Raw genomic sequence first — 12627 nt, forward strand, 5'->3', positions numbered from 1 at the left:
ATGGCTGAAGTGGTGGAGCTTTCTGCTGTCAACCTAGCTGGGTCCCAGCATGTTCCTGCCCTTCAGCCCAAGACCCTGGTGTCTGGGGTGGAGGAATCGAAGTATTTTTGAGGGGTTGTCTCTAGGCACTTGCATCAGGCTCTTAAGGCCCAGCAGGCCTGCTCCATGGAACATGTATGGAGGACAAAGGGACTGTGCAGGGACTAATGTGTTCTGTGCTCTGTGTTCCCCTGTATTGCAGGTTCCAGACCCCGGTGAGGAATGGGTTGACCAGCCTCCTCACCTCAGTGCGCTCAGACACATGTACCACGTTGTTATGTCCTGTGTTTGTTTTTGGTATGTGTGTGTGTGTTGCATGTGGAGTCTGCTTGTGTTCCACATTCCAGTACAGAGTTTATGGGGAGGAAATAAAGGTTTGACGTGGTTTATGACCTTGTTTCCAATTTTAACTTTGCTCTTACCTTTGCTCTAATACTTAGTTTCCAGTTGTATATGTGTATATATTCCACTTTGTTCCTATTGTTGTGTGTTCACTGGTGTGTCGGGAGTGACTGCCATTTTGTTTGGGGTGTAGGTTTGATCTGTGTTTTCCACTGTAAGTGTAGTTGTTTGTGTATTTTCTTTAGTCTGTGTAGGTGAGTGATTTTTGTTTCTTGTGTGGATTTGTTTGTTACTTTGGCCTGGGTCACTCCTGATGTTATACTCCAGTGTCACACTGTCTCTTCTACAATACACTAGCTATCACTGAACTACTTTGGTCTGTTGAGATCTGATCTTTAGCCATTTTTTTTTCTCACACTTCTTGTTACAGCCTGGAGCCTAGACATGGTCAAATCTAGTTTTGTATTCAGTACCACAAGGAATAAACCCATCAGGAAAGATTCTGCTCCTTTAGGCTTGAAGATCATCACCTTGATGCTGCAGGATTATGCCTTACTTAACCTCCATTTGTATTTCCACATTGCTGCCTATACAGTTAAGACAACTTACCAAACCAATAACTGGAAGTTGGAAAATGCACTACAAATTTTATCAGTGAAAATAATTACATTCCTTTAAATTATTCTTGCAAGCACATGTGTAGTTTTGTTGGGGGATAGGGAGACGTGTCTACTCAAATAAATCCTGCTCACACTTCTCATATAACGTGTTAGGTAGGGTAGTGTGAGTGGTGTCCCCTCCCAAAGGTGAAATGAAACCTACACCACTTCTTGCAATTTCTGTGCCACAACTACATGTCTCTACTTCTTGTCCACATCTCTTTCACCACCCCCCTTATACTGAAGTCCTGAAAACGTATCCATTGTCAGTATCTGACAAAAATTCCACAAGTCCAACACTTTATAGACATAATACAAAATATTCAAGCAAATACACAAATACGCAAATACACAAAATTTATATATGCTAATTGTCAGAGCTAACAGAAAACACTAGCTTTATCTCCTCCACCTTGTCAAACAAGCTCTTCTGTGTTGGCACCGTCTGAAACAACAACAGAGCAACTTTGCTAGAACAACTGCTGTTTGGGACTTTTTTATCTAAGCTAAAGTGGTCAATGTTTTCCTGTGTATCCTGGAAGAATTTTTGATTTTCAGTATGGATGAGCCACAGTGTGTCCGCACCCATTTACTGTTTAGTTTCCTATTTAGAGTGTCAGCCATTTTGTAGTGTTGTCCGAATTTTCAGTGGTCAATTCAGAATCCAATTCATTATATTGTTATCCATAGTTCACCATAAATGTAATGAACTAATGTACTGCAAGATAATTTCCTATGGCAGATGTTAGTGCTGTATTTATATGAATGCCAGTATAAGAGACATGCTGCCTGGTTTGCCATCACTATTTTAGTTGTGATCCCAAAAGTAATAGTCACAGAATGTTAATCTAATGAAGAATAGATGAAGCTCTTGCTGAAGAAATAAACATTTACTCAATAAAGCATTTCACTCAATAGTTTTTATTTATAAATGGGAACATGGACATGGCTATAGCATTATGTATTAAAGTCATTAAATAATACATATAAGGTTGAAAACACTGCTAAATTGTCATACTTCAGTGTGTTGTGATTGTACCAGTAGTCTATTTATTGTTGATGTTCTGGAGATTTCATGACAAAATGTCACAATGATACTGCCTCTTTCTGGCAGAAGATAGTGTTGTTTGAATTTGTAGTCAGTCGTATCCTCAATGGGTTGATAATACTAATACTACTACTACTACTACTACTAATAATAATAATAATAATAAGAAGAAGAAGAAGAAGAAGAAGAAGAAGAAGAAGAAGAAGAAGAAGAAGAAGAAGACGAATAATTTCTATATCAACTTGATGTTGATGTTTAATAATTATGTCATTTACAAACTGTTGAATTCTTTGTAATTGAATTCCCTGCATGTTGATTTCACTGCCAGGTCGACATTCTCTTTGGGGGCTGAGCCGCCCTAAGGGTGAAATCATGGACTCACCCAAAGAGTTATGTAACCAGCCAACACATAATGTAATGAACTGTGCTCAAAAAGGGTGTGACCATAGGCTTAGCAGGACTGTTGAAACTCACAGAACAGACACAGAAAGCACTAACAAAAATTCACCACTTTGTTTCTAGCTCTTAATGACTCAGTAACACTGGTAGGTATTATTACATATTGAAAACAGGGTGCCATGTATTGTCAAGTAAATAAAACTGAATACATGCAGTAAAATGTTCTTAAAATCTGAATATAACATTACACATCACAGAAACAGGTGCTCTGCAAATTTAGCTAAACGATAAGGAAAATGTAATTATTTCCTGATTAATATCATTATTCACTCCTCTACAAATATCTTCTAATGCTGAAGTTTGTTATTCATGCTCATATTTTCACATGGGGATTCCTTTCCTTACCACTGTTGCCATTTTTCTTCTCATAGTTTGTCTTTCTTCCATTGTGTTCAGTGTGAACAAGCATCATTGCAAAATACAGAATCAACACTTTTCACCCCTCCCCTAATTTGCTTGGTCCACAGTTTTTCGGTTTGTCATTCACTCCTGGCATACCTAAAAGCAGTGGAATATCTCAGAGTTTTGTAACTTAAATTGGAAACCATTATGCTTTTAGTATCATGGATTGATAAAGCTATAAGAGGACTCCTAGAAGAAGTTGTGGACTCTTTGCCTGCAGACTTGTTTACTGACATAAAAGGTAAAACTCTTATTTTAAAAATAGATAATGTTGTTCTATAGTTTCACAAATGAATTCAATTTGATTTAATGCCATTGAATTTTATAACTCCTCCAACAGTTTCCCAAGTGAATTACATTTTATTAATGTTAAAATGGATTTTACATGGTATTATTTTTAAATGCTAAAAAATGCTGTAAACTAAGAATCCTTTCAAACATATGTTATATTTTTTTTTTTCAATTTTTATTTATTTATTTTTTTTTTTAATCAATTTACAAAATGCAAAGTGAGGGAACAAAATAAAAATCAAAATCAAATCAATATTTGGTGTTACTACCCTTTGCCTTCAAACCAGCATCAATTATTTTAGGTACACGTGCACAAAGTCAGGGATTTTGTAGGATTATAGTCAGGATTATAGTAATTATACCAAACAGGTGCTAATGATAATCAATTTCACATGTAGCTTGAAACACAGTGATTAACTGAAACATAAACAGATGTGTCGGAGGCTTAAAACTGGGTGTGGAACAACCAAACTGCTACAAGGTGAGGTTGTGGAAGACAGTTTCATGTCACAGATCATACAGCATGGCAAGACTGAGCACACCAACAAGACACAAGGTTATAGTTATACTGCATCAGCAAGGGCTCTCCCAGACAAAGACTTCAAAGCAGACTGTGGTTTCCAGAGGTGCTGTTCAAGCTCTTTTGAAGAAGCACAAAGAAATGGGCAACGTTGAGCATGGTAGACACAGTGGTCGGCCACGGAAACATAATGCAGCAGATGAAAAACACATCAAGCTTCAAAATCAGAAGATGTCCAGCAGTGCCATCAGCTCAGAACTGGCAGAAACCAGTGAGACTTAGGTACACTCATCTACTGTCTCGAGAAGTCTGGCCAGAAGTGGTCTTTATGGAAGAGTTGCAGCCAAAAAGTCATACCTCCAACAAGGTCAAGTGACTCAACTATACACAAAAACATAGGATCTGGGGTGCAGAAAAATGGCAGCAGGTACTCTGGACTGATGAGTCAAAATTTGAAATATTTGGCTACAGCAGAAGGCAGTGTGAAGTGCCAGAGAATGGTACAATAATGAGTGTCTGCAGGCAACAGTGAAGCATGGTGGAGGTTCCTTATAAATTTGGGGCTACATTTCTGCAAATGGAGTTGGAGATTTGGTCAGGATTAATGGTGTCCTCCATGCTGAGAAATGCAGGAATATACTTATCCATCATCCACCATTAGGAAGGCATATCATTGGCCCCAAATTTATTCTGCAGCAGGACAACGACCCCAAACATACAGCCAATGTCATTAAGAACTATCTTCAGCGCAAAGAAGAACAATAAGTCCTTGAAGTGATGGTATGGCCTGATCTCAACATTATCGAGTCATTGAGTCATGAAGAGAAAGAAGGATTTGAGGAAACCTACATCCACAGAAGATCTGTGGTTAGTTCTCCAAGATGTTTGGAACAACCTACCAGCCAAGTTCCTTCAAAAACTGTGTGCAAATGTAACAAGAAAAATTGATGCTGTTTTGAAGGCAAAGGATGGTGACACCAAATATTGATTTGATTTAGATTTCTCTTCTGTTTGTTCACTGCATTTTGTTAGTTGATGAAAATAAACTATTAGCACTTCCATTTTTGAAAGGATTCTCAGTTTACAGCATTTTTTCACACCTGCCTAAAACCTTTGTAGTAGTGTGTGTGTGTGTGTGTGTGTGTGTATACATATATTCAATCACATATGATAGAAGAAGAATAACATTTATTACATCCTGAGATGTAATGTGTATGTGTGTGAGAGAGAGAATGTGTGTGTATGCCATTTTTCTTTCATTTCTGAACATAGGCTGATGACATAGATTGATCCTCACCACACACCTTCCCTCTCAAGGACTCTGCCAGGGATTTGGACCCCATGAAAAAAAAAAAAGTACCTGAAGTTCTAATAATTTTTAGGATCCTTGTTCAGTCACAGGCCCTTAGAATCATCCTAATGCCTCACCCATACGGCATCACTGTGCCTCCTCAAAAACAGATGGATGCATGATGACCCTGATCAAAACCAGTGTAAACTATAGACTAATTTAACATGTAGATTTCAATGTGTATGATCAGCTAAACACAAATAGGGAAATAACTAGATCATTTATTAGAATAATTATGCAGGTAATCATACAACTAATTACAATGAAATAAATAAATAAAATTAAAGCAGTCTAAGTTAAGTCATAGCAGTATACAGAAAAAGAATGACAGTTTATAGAAGCATGGAGTGATAAATGATTTAAGTGTGAACAAAAAATTGCACATAGTTTTGAGTTTCATTTTAAAAGGTTGTAAGTGAAGTAGGGGTTATAAAAAATTAAATAGACATTATGGAAAATTATGATTTTAAAAAATGGGTAGACATAGTGAAAAACAAAGGGAATTAGAAAGTGGTGTAGTAGCCCTGTATGTGTATGGCAGTGTGATTTATTATTTTATATGCATGTATTTCTACAGTAATGTTCATGGCCCTGTGTATATGGAATATGTAAATGTGCTTTTACTTATGAGATTGGCAATGAAAAGATAATTCTTTAGTTTCTTTTTATGTGAAAATATAAGGAAGAAAAGAAGCTTATAATAAGAGAAGACTGAAGGGGATAGATATTGAAGCACATGAAGTATAAATAGGAGAATTACAATTTTTTTTTTAAATCTACTACTTGTTTATATAGTAATATTAAGTGTTGTTTTTAAGATTTCTTATATTCCAATAGGAAGCTTTAGAAAATGGCACTTAAATTCTGTCTCCAGAACTATTACAATTTTGTGAACAGAGTAAATAAAATCAGTTTTGTATTTCCTAACATGTGCTCACATTTAAAAAAAAATGTAACTAAATGTTAGAAATTGAGTAGATTTAGCTATAATGTCACTAGTTTTTCAGTAAAGTATTAGAGAGGAATTTCATTGTTACCTGCTACTTTCTTTGTCTGAATCTCCCACAGGCATGCAGGCTAAATACAGATTATTCAAGAAAATCTTAAATAGGTATTTAGGAAACTGAGAGCTCCTCTGGGAAAATAGCATACCTATACAAAGTGTGTACAAAGTCCTGCAAATGAACAAATTGTCTTGTGATAATTTCTCCCCTTATGCTGTTAAATGGATGGTTTTAGTGTTGTGTAAAGCTTTACCCTCTTCAATCAGGTGTTACTTTTAAACATACCAAAACAGGTACAATGTGCTTTCAGCTTGAACTTTCTTAATAACCTCAACATAAATATCTAAATATCTTAAAAAGAACTCATGTGATAGGAGATCCTAGTTATATGTGTATTCAGAAAACAAAACAAAACAAAACAAGAATGCTTGTGCTAATGCAATTACATAATATTTTGTTGTTTTTTTTATTCTACAGATGTCAGACTGGGCATTGGATTAAAATGAAAAAGGCAAATGTCAAGCTATTTGTTTTGCTTTCACTTTTTGTGATTCTAGGATTTATCCTGGTTCAAAAATTTGCTGGATATATATGTGGAGGTACACTTATTTACAGATATCCTATGCTGAGTAAATCTGAAACAAAGAAAGTTTTTTTCACAAAAAATTCCATAACATCCATTAAACATTCAGAACATATTGCTGTATCTGCATTCATCGATCACAGAATCAATAAGGCCATTCGAGTTATCAGCATAATCAGAAGGGATAATCTGCAGCCTCTTTACTGCATCTACTGTAATGATGACCATGACTGCCAGACTGCTGAGGCTGAAGTCCAGATACACAGTGACCATTTTGGCTTTCCATTTGCAGCTTCAGATGTGCTGTGTCATGGCGCGCACACTCAAATTGCAACATGTGTAGCCATTTCAACCAGTGCAAACATCTCAAATGTTCACGCTGAAGATCTCTTGCCCATAAAGAATAAAGTGACCCATGAATCATTTAAGTTCAATTTCACTGTCTGTATCTCCAACCTTTTTGAAGGCTACAATAATGTTCTGCAATTTGTACAAACAGTGGAAATGTACAAACTTCTAGGTGTGCAACATGTAGTGATCTACAACACGAGCTGTGGCCCTGACCTGGAGAAACTCTTACAGCATTATAAGAGGGAAGGAATAGTAGAGATTGTTTCATGGCCTATTAATAAATTCCTTAACCCATCTAAAGGATGGAACTTTGTGGAACATGGTGGAGACCTCCACTATTATGGCCAGTTGGTAACACTCAATGAGTGCATTTATAGAAACATGTATCAGTCCAGATATGTTCTCCTGAATGACATTGATGAGATCATCATGCCTTACAAACATGCTAACCTTCCATTACTGATGGAGGATCTTCAACAAGAGCACATAACTGTGGGTGTATTTCTCATTGAGAATCACATTTTCCCCAAGACACAGTTTGAAGAGACTCATCGATTCAGTCGACCAGAATGGAGAAATATATCTGGCATCAATATTATGGAACACATTTATAGAGAACCAGATAGAAAATATGTCTTCAACCCCAGAAAAATGATCATCAACCCAAGGAGTGTTGTACAAACATCAGTACACTCAGCCCTGGCACAATATGGAGATGTGTATTATGTACCTTTTGATGTGTGTCGAATTGTTCATGTGAGAACACCACTACAGGGGCATCTTATCAAAGAGCAACTGTTTGTTGACACAAGGGTGTGGGACTTTGAGGCAGAACTGATATCAAATGTTGATAAAACTCTACAGGCTTCTGATTTGATATAAATTACAGATTAATATGACCTTCATTGTAGTGCTTCTTTTTCTTCTGTGGTATTATCTCTGTCATAAATGTATGTATATGTCTAGAATTAAAAATATGTAAAATTGTGATTTAACAATACTTATATACAACATGTTTTGTGATACAGCAGTTTTATAGCTGTTGGTTTACCATTTATTATCAATCTTCCTACTGCTACACATAGATACTCCAGCCTCCCATAATGTCAGCAGGCTTGCTCCACAAATTTTAATAAATATTCTACATTTTTTTCAAAATCAGGTTTTTGTGTATTCATTGCACTCTCATCTTAGTAGTAGAGACAATGCTACACCAACATAAAATAAATCATTTGACAAAAGCCAGACATCAGACATTTCTTCAATACCTTAGGCAATAAGTAACAAATAAATAAATGAGCACTGCAGCAAGCTAATAAACAAAAGGAAAATAACAAAACCAAAACACTGGCAGTAATAGCTTGTGGCATAGCCATGCAAATAAGCAGCCTCCAAATTTGGCATGTCTTGTAGGCACTGTACTAGCGAGCAATGCACAGAACTGGAGAAGAGTACCTGTGGGCTTTAAATAAGGGAGAGAGCAAACAAGGCACAGGAGCTTGTGTTTAGTAGCTGGTGATGGCGAGCGGGAGAGGTGCGGTGTGTTTGTATGTTTGTCAGTGGGTGTGTCCCTCAGGTTTGGTACACAGGACACCTTGAGTGTGTGTCAGTGGGATGTAATGCCGGGAGAGCATGCCCTTCTTCATGTTCTTGGATCCTAGGCTATACAGCACCTGGAAAAGAATACAGACCATTGAGCTTGCCTGGTGTTACGCCTCTTGGTGGTTCTTGTTGTCCGTAATGACTATGAAGGTGTGTCATGCATTCTCTAGCCAGTACCTCCACTCCTCAAATGTGAAATCATGGCTAGTAACCCCCAGTTATTGACCCTGTAATTCCATTTTGCAGGGGTCAGATGCTGGGAAAAAAGGCTAAAGGTTTGAACTTGGTATTTTCCTGACTGAAGAGACAGCCCCACCCCCCAATCAGAGACATCGATCTCCACAAAGAAGTGCTTCTTGGGTTCAGGCTGCTGCAGTACTAGAGCATGATTTTAGGCAACCTTGAGGTTTTTGAAGGCCTCAGTCACTGCTGGCATCACTTCAGGCAGGTAGTTTGCCCATAGACCTGGTCAATCAGGAGCTTGGCCAGGTTGGTGAAGGACGACATGAACCACTTATAAAAATGATCAACCCCAAGGAACTGTGGATTCTATTAATGACCAGGAGTGTCTAGTTCATTAGAATCATTATAATCACAAGACTAACAATGTAAACAAGCTAAATTTAACATAAACAATTCATGGTGGATACAGGTAGCTAGCTAAGCTAATAAAATGTAAAAAAAAAAATTAGAGAAACAAAGTAAATATGACTTCATATTTTGTGCAGTGACCGAATACCATTGCTTCAAATATACTTCAAATACCAAATGACCAGCAAATGAATAAATGCAAAGTTTATTTATTAATGAATAAAACAAATCATTGATATCATAAGACAGGTAGAGTACTGTAGCAGACTTGGCTCAGGTCTACAGAATCCCTAACAAATGACAACGGACGGAGAAAGGAAAGGAAAAATGAAATAAGATAAGCAGGGTAGAGTAACTTCAAAGCCAATTGAGTAAGCCAGAGGGCCTAGACCTAAATATAATGGTAGCTTATATAATGAGCTACTATAGGTAAAAAAGAAAATTGCCTGAGAGGGGGTTCCCTAATGGGAAATTAGATGTGCAGTTACTATCTGATCTAAAGAGGGGGAGAAATATCGGTAACGTGGAGCAATCAAGAGCTGGATGCATATCCTGAGAAGAGCAAGATTTATTAAGGGCAAATCCGTAATCAGAGTTGTGGTCATGGTTCAGCATCATAAAGCTAATATGAAGAGTTTGGGAATACATAATAAAGTGCATGAAATAAAACATGCAATGACAAAAAGGGGATGCAGGCTACAACACAAATACAAGCAACATGAACAGGCTGTGCAAAATGGGTAGAGTAAAACAATAAGGGCTTAGAATACAAACAGAGGCAAGGAATAACATATGACCAGTGCACAAACAGAGAACATGTACTAATAAGCGTTAACAAGACACAGGTGTAACAAATGATGGGCAGAGATAAAGAAACACAGAAGTAAAACAAAGACATGAGACAGGAAAACCATGGTTATAGGATGTTTGGGAGGGCCAATCGTGATAATATTAATCTGTACCAAATTATCTATGGGAAGGACAGGTATCCAGAGCTAGCATATGAATGTGATGGCAAGATGGATAGTCTGCTCACAGGAGAGGGTTAGAGAGCTTCGATGTAAATGAACTCCGGACGAGTGTATACCAACATATTCCAAACTTTCAAACTGCCTTGTCCGCTACACAGACGCACTAGTGACGCACTACTTAGAGACAGAAAGCAAGGTTTTCTGCTCACGAGAAGACCCTTCGAATGGGAAATAGTAAAATCCAGTCGTCCTTTAGATGGACTTTTAATAAGTCTTACAGATCTAGGTATTCTTGGCTGTGAACTCATCCATAAATTCCAAGTGAGGTATTTTATGTTCCTTGCAGAAGTGATAAACCTTTCTTATAGAGCGGCTTTGAAGACCTGATAAGAGGGTTGAGTTGCCATCCTGGCAAGGCCAAAAGGGTTCTGGAGTTGATAATAGAGGACTACAAGGGTTAATGTTATGACTTGTCCTTGAGGTGAGGGTCATGTTGAGCAGGAGTACAAAGGATGGTATCCCAATGCATCTTGATAAGGAGATCTTCCAAGAGGGGTGTTGGAGTTAACTCAGGGTTGATTGCAGTCACAAGAGCAGGGGCTAGAGTCTCCTCTACAGTTTTATTTAGCACCACTTAGTGATGTCGCACAAGTTAAATTAGTTAGTGATGTTGTGTAAAATACATTAGTAGTTAATGATCTTGTGTCAGATACAATAGTGGTTTGTCACGCTTTGCAATTCCAGCAAACAATTCCCAGAACACCTCACGAGCCACATATCACATAACATGAAGATCTGTGAAGGAACATTGGACTAGGTTGGGGTTGGGTGGGGGGGGAGGGAACAGAAGGGGAAAAAAATGGAACAGACCTGAATGTGAAAAAACGAATAGCACACCTTTCCACACAGTCATACACATACATACACCTTTGATATAAGTGGACACAGGACAACACACCACTCTTACCATTTGTCGGGTGTAATAGAATTCAATGAGCTTTGTGTGTTTCTATAGTCACAGCATATGATCAGGCAGTAATAATGCAACAGTTAACCTTACACAAGCCTTCTGTGCAGTAAACAGGATAAGCCAGCAGACCATTGCATTGCTACAGAGGAAGCGTGGTGTCAAAAGCATCATATGATGCTTGCATATCTGTCTCTGTTCATGGGGTTCAGCGACAGAATAAGAGGAAGCATTATTTGCTTAGACAGCATATGTATGATTTAGATAAGATCCTTTTAAGGAATTGTTTTTCATTGCTTTCTTTAGGCGTTACCGCCACTGTCGGTGTATAAAAGGAAGAGAACTGCACTGTGAGACAGTTCTCTATCTCTGTGATACAGGGAACAGAACTCAATAAACTTCTTACTACTCAGTGCAAAAAGCTGTCTGTGTTGAGTAGGGTGTTGCAGGTAAAACCTACCCTTTCGACACTCAGAACTGTGAAGAAACCTATAAGATGGGTGTGCTGTCATTTGTGATACTTGAGTGCTGTATCATATTTAGTGCATACACCCAGGAAGATTCAAGCGTGACCACATCTCTGATAGTTTGGGAACCAGCAAGTTTCTTTGATGTGGACCTTAGAGGAAGAAATCGCTGGTTCATGCACCCACACAACCCTCATATGGACTGTTCCGGGAGCCGTATACTTGAGTGGGCAGGTTTCTGTGAAGGTAAATGCCTCTGTACCCTGGCCATACTTCTCCGGCCTACGACCATCGAGAACCCAGAGGCGAACAACCTATTCCAAGTACCCTGGGAGTATAGTGCTCTGGCACAGGTATTTAGTCCTACAATGGCCAGCCAGCTCCCTCTTCACTGCAAATGGGGCTGCGCCATTACGCTCAAGGAGGGTCCCTCTCCACCTTGGTGTAAAATCTACCCTCTATCTCAGGAGGAGGAGAGGAGCATGGGTCAATACATAAAAGAGGCTTTGCAGCAGGGCTACATCCATCCCTCCACCTCTCCAGCCTTGGTGAGTGTCTTCTTTGTGAAGAAGAAGGATGGGGGACTGAGACAGTATGTGGATTACTGGGGCCTTAATGAGTTATTAGTACCCTATACTTACCCTCTAACTTTAGCGACATTAGAACAGTTAAGGGGAGCTTGTTATTTCACAAAATTGGTCCTATGATGTGCCTATAACTTGATAAGGATTAGGAAAGGTGACAAGTGGAAGATCGCCTTTAGCACAACTTCCAGACATTATGAATATTTGGTTCTGCCATACGGTCTCACCACAGCTCCCTCTATATTTCAGGCCTACATTAATGAGGTTCTAAGGGAGTTCCTGAATAAATCCGTCATTGCCTATATCAACGACATTTTGATCTATTCTTCTTCCTGGAACCAACATGTGCATGACATGAGGGCTGTCCTCCAGGTCCTTTTGCGTAATCACTTGTAC

General features: G+C 38.4%; 1 protein-coding gene across 1 annotated transcript; it reads left to right on the forward strand.

The window, feature by feature from the left end:
• On the forward strand, window positions 1–7931 carry LOC118242746. The gene is made up of 6 exons (XM_035535091.1): window positions 1–101; window positions 242–336; window positions 3107–3190; window positions 3290–3297; window positions 3494–3557; window positions 6673–7931. The coding sequence occupies exons 1-6, from the start codon at window positions 1–3 to the stop codon at window positions 7929–7931; spliced, it is 1611 nt and encodes a 536-aa protein (XP_035390984.1).
• The last annotated feature ends 4696 nt before the right edge of the window (window positions 7932–12627 follow it).

Source organism: Electrophorus electricus, chromosome 16 (genome assembly GCF_013358815.1).
Source record: "Electrophorus electricus isolate fEleEle1 chromosome 16, fEleEle1.pri, whole genome shotgun sequence".
Taxonomy (NCBI): domain Eukaryota; kingdom Metazoa; phylum Chordata; class Actinopteri; order Gymnotiformes; family Gymnotidae; genus Electrophorus; species Electrophorus electricus.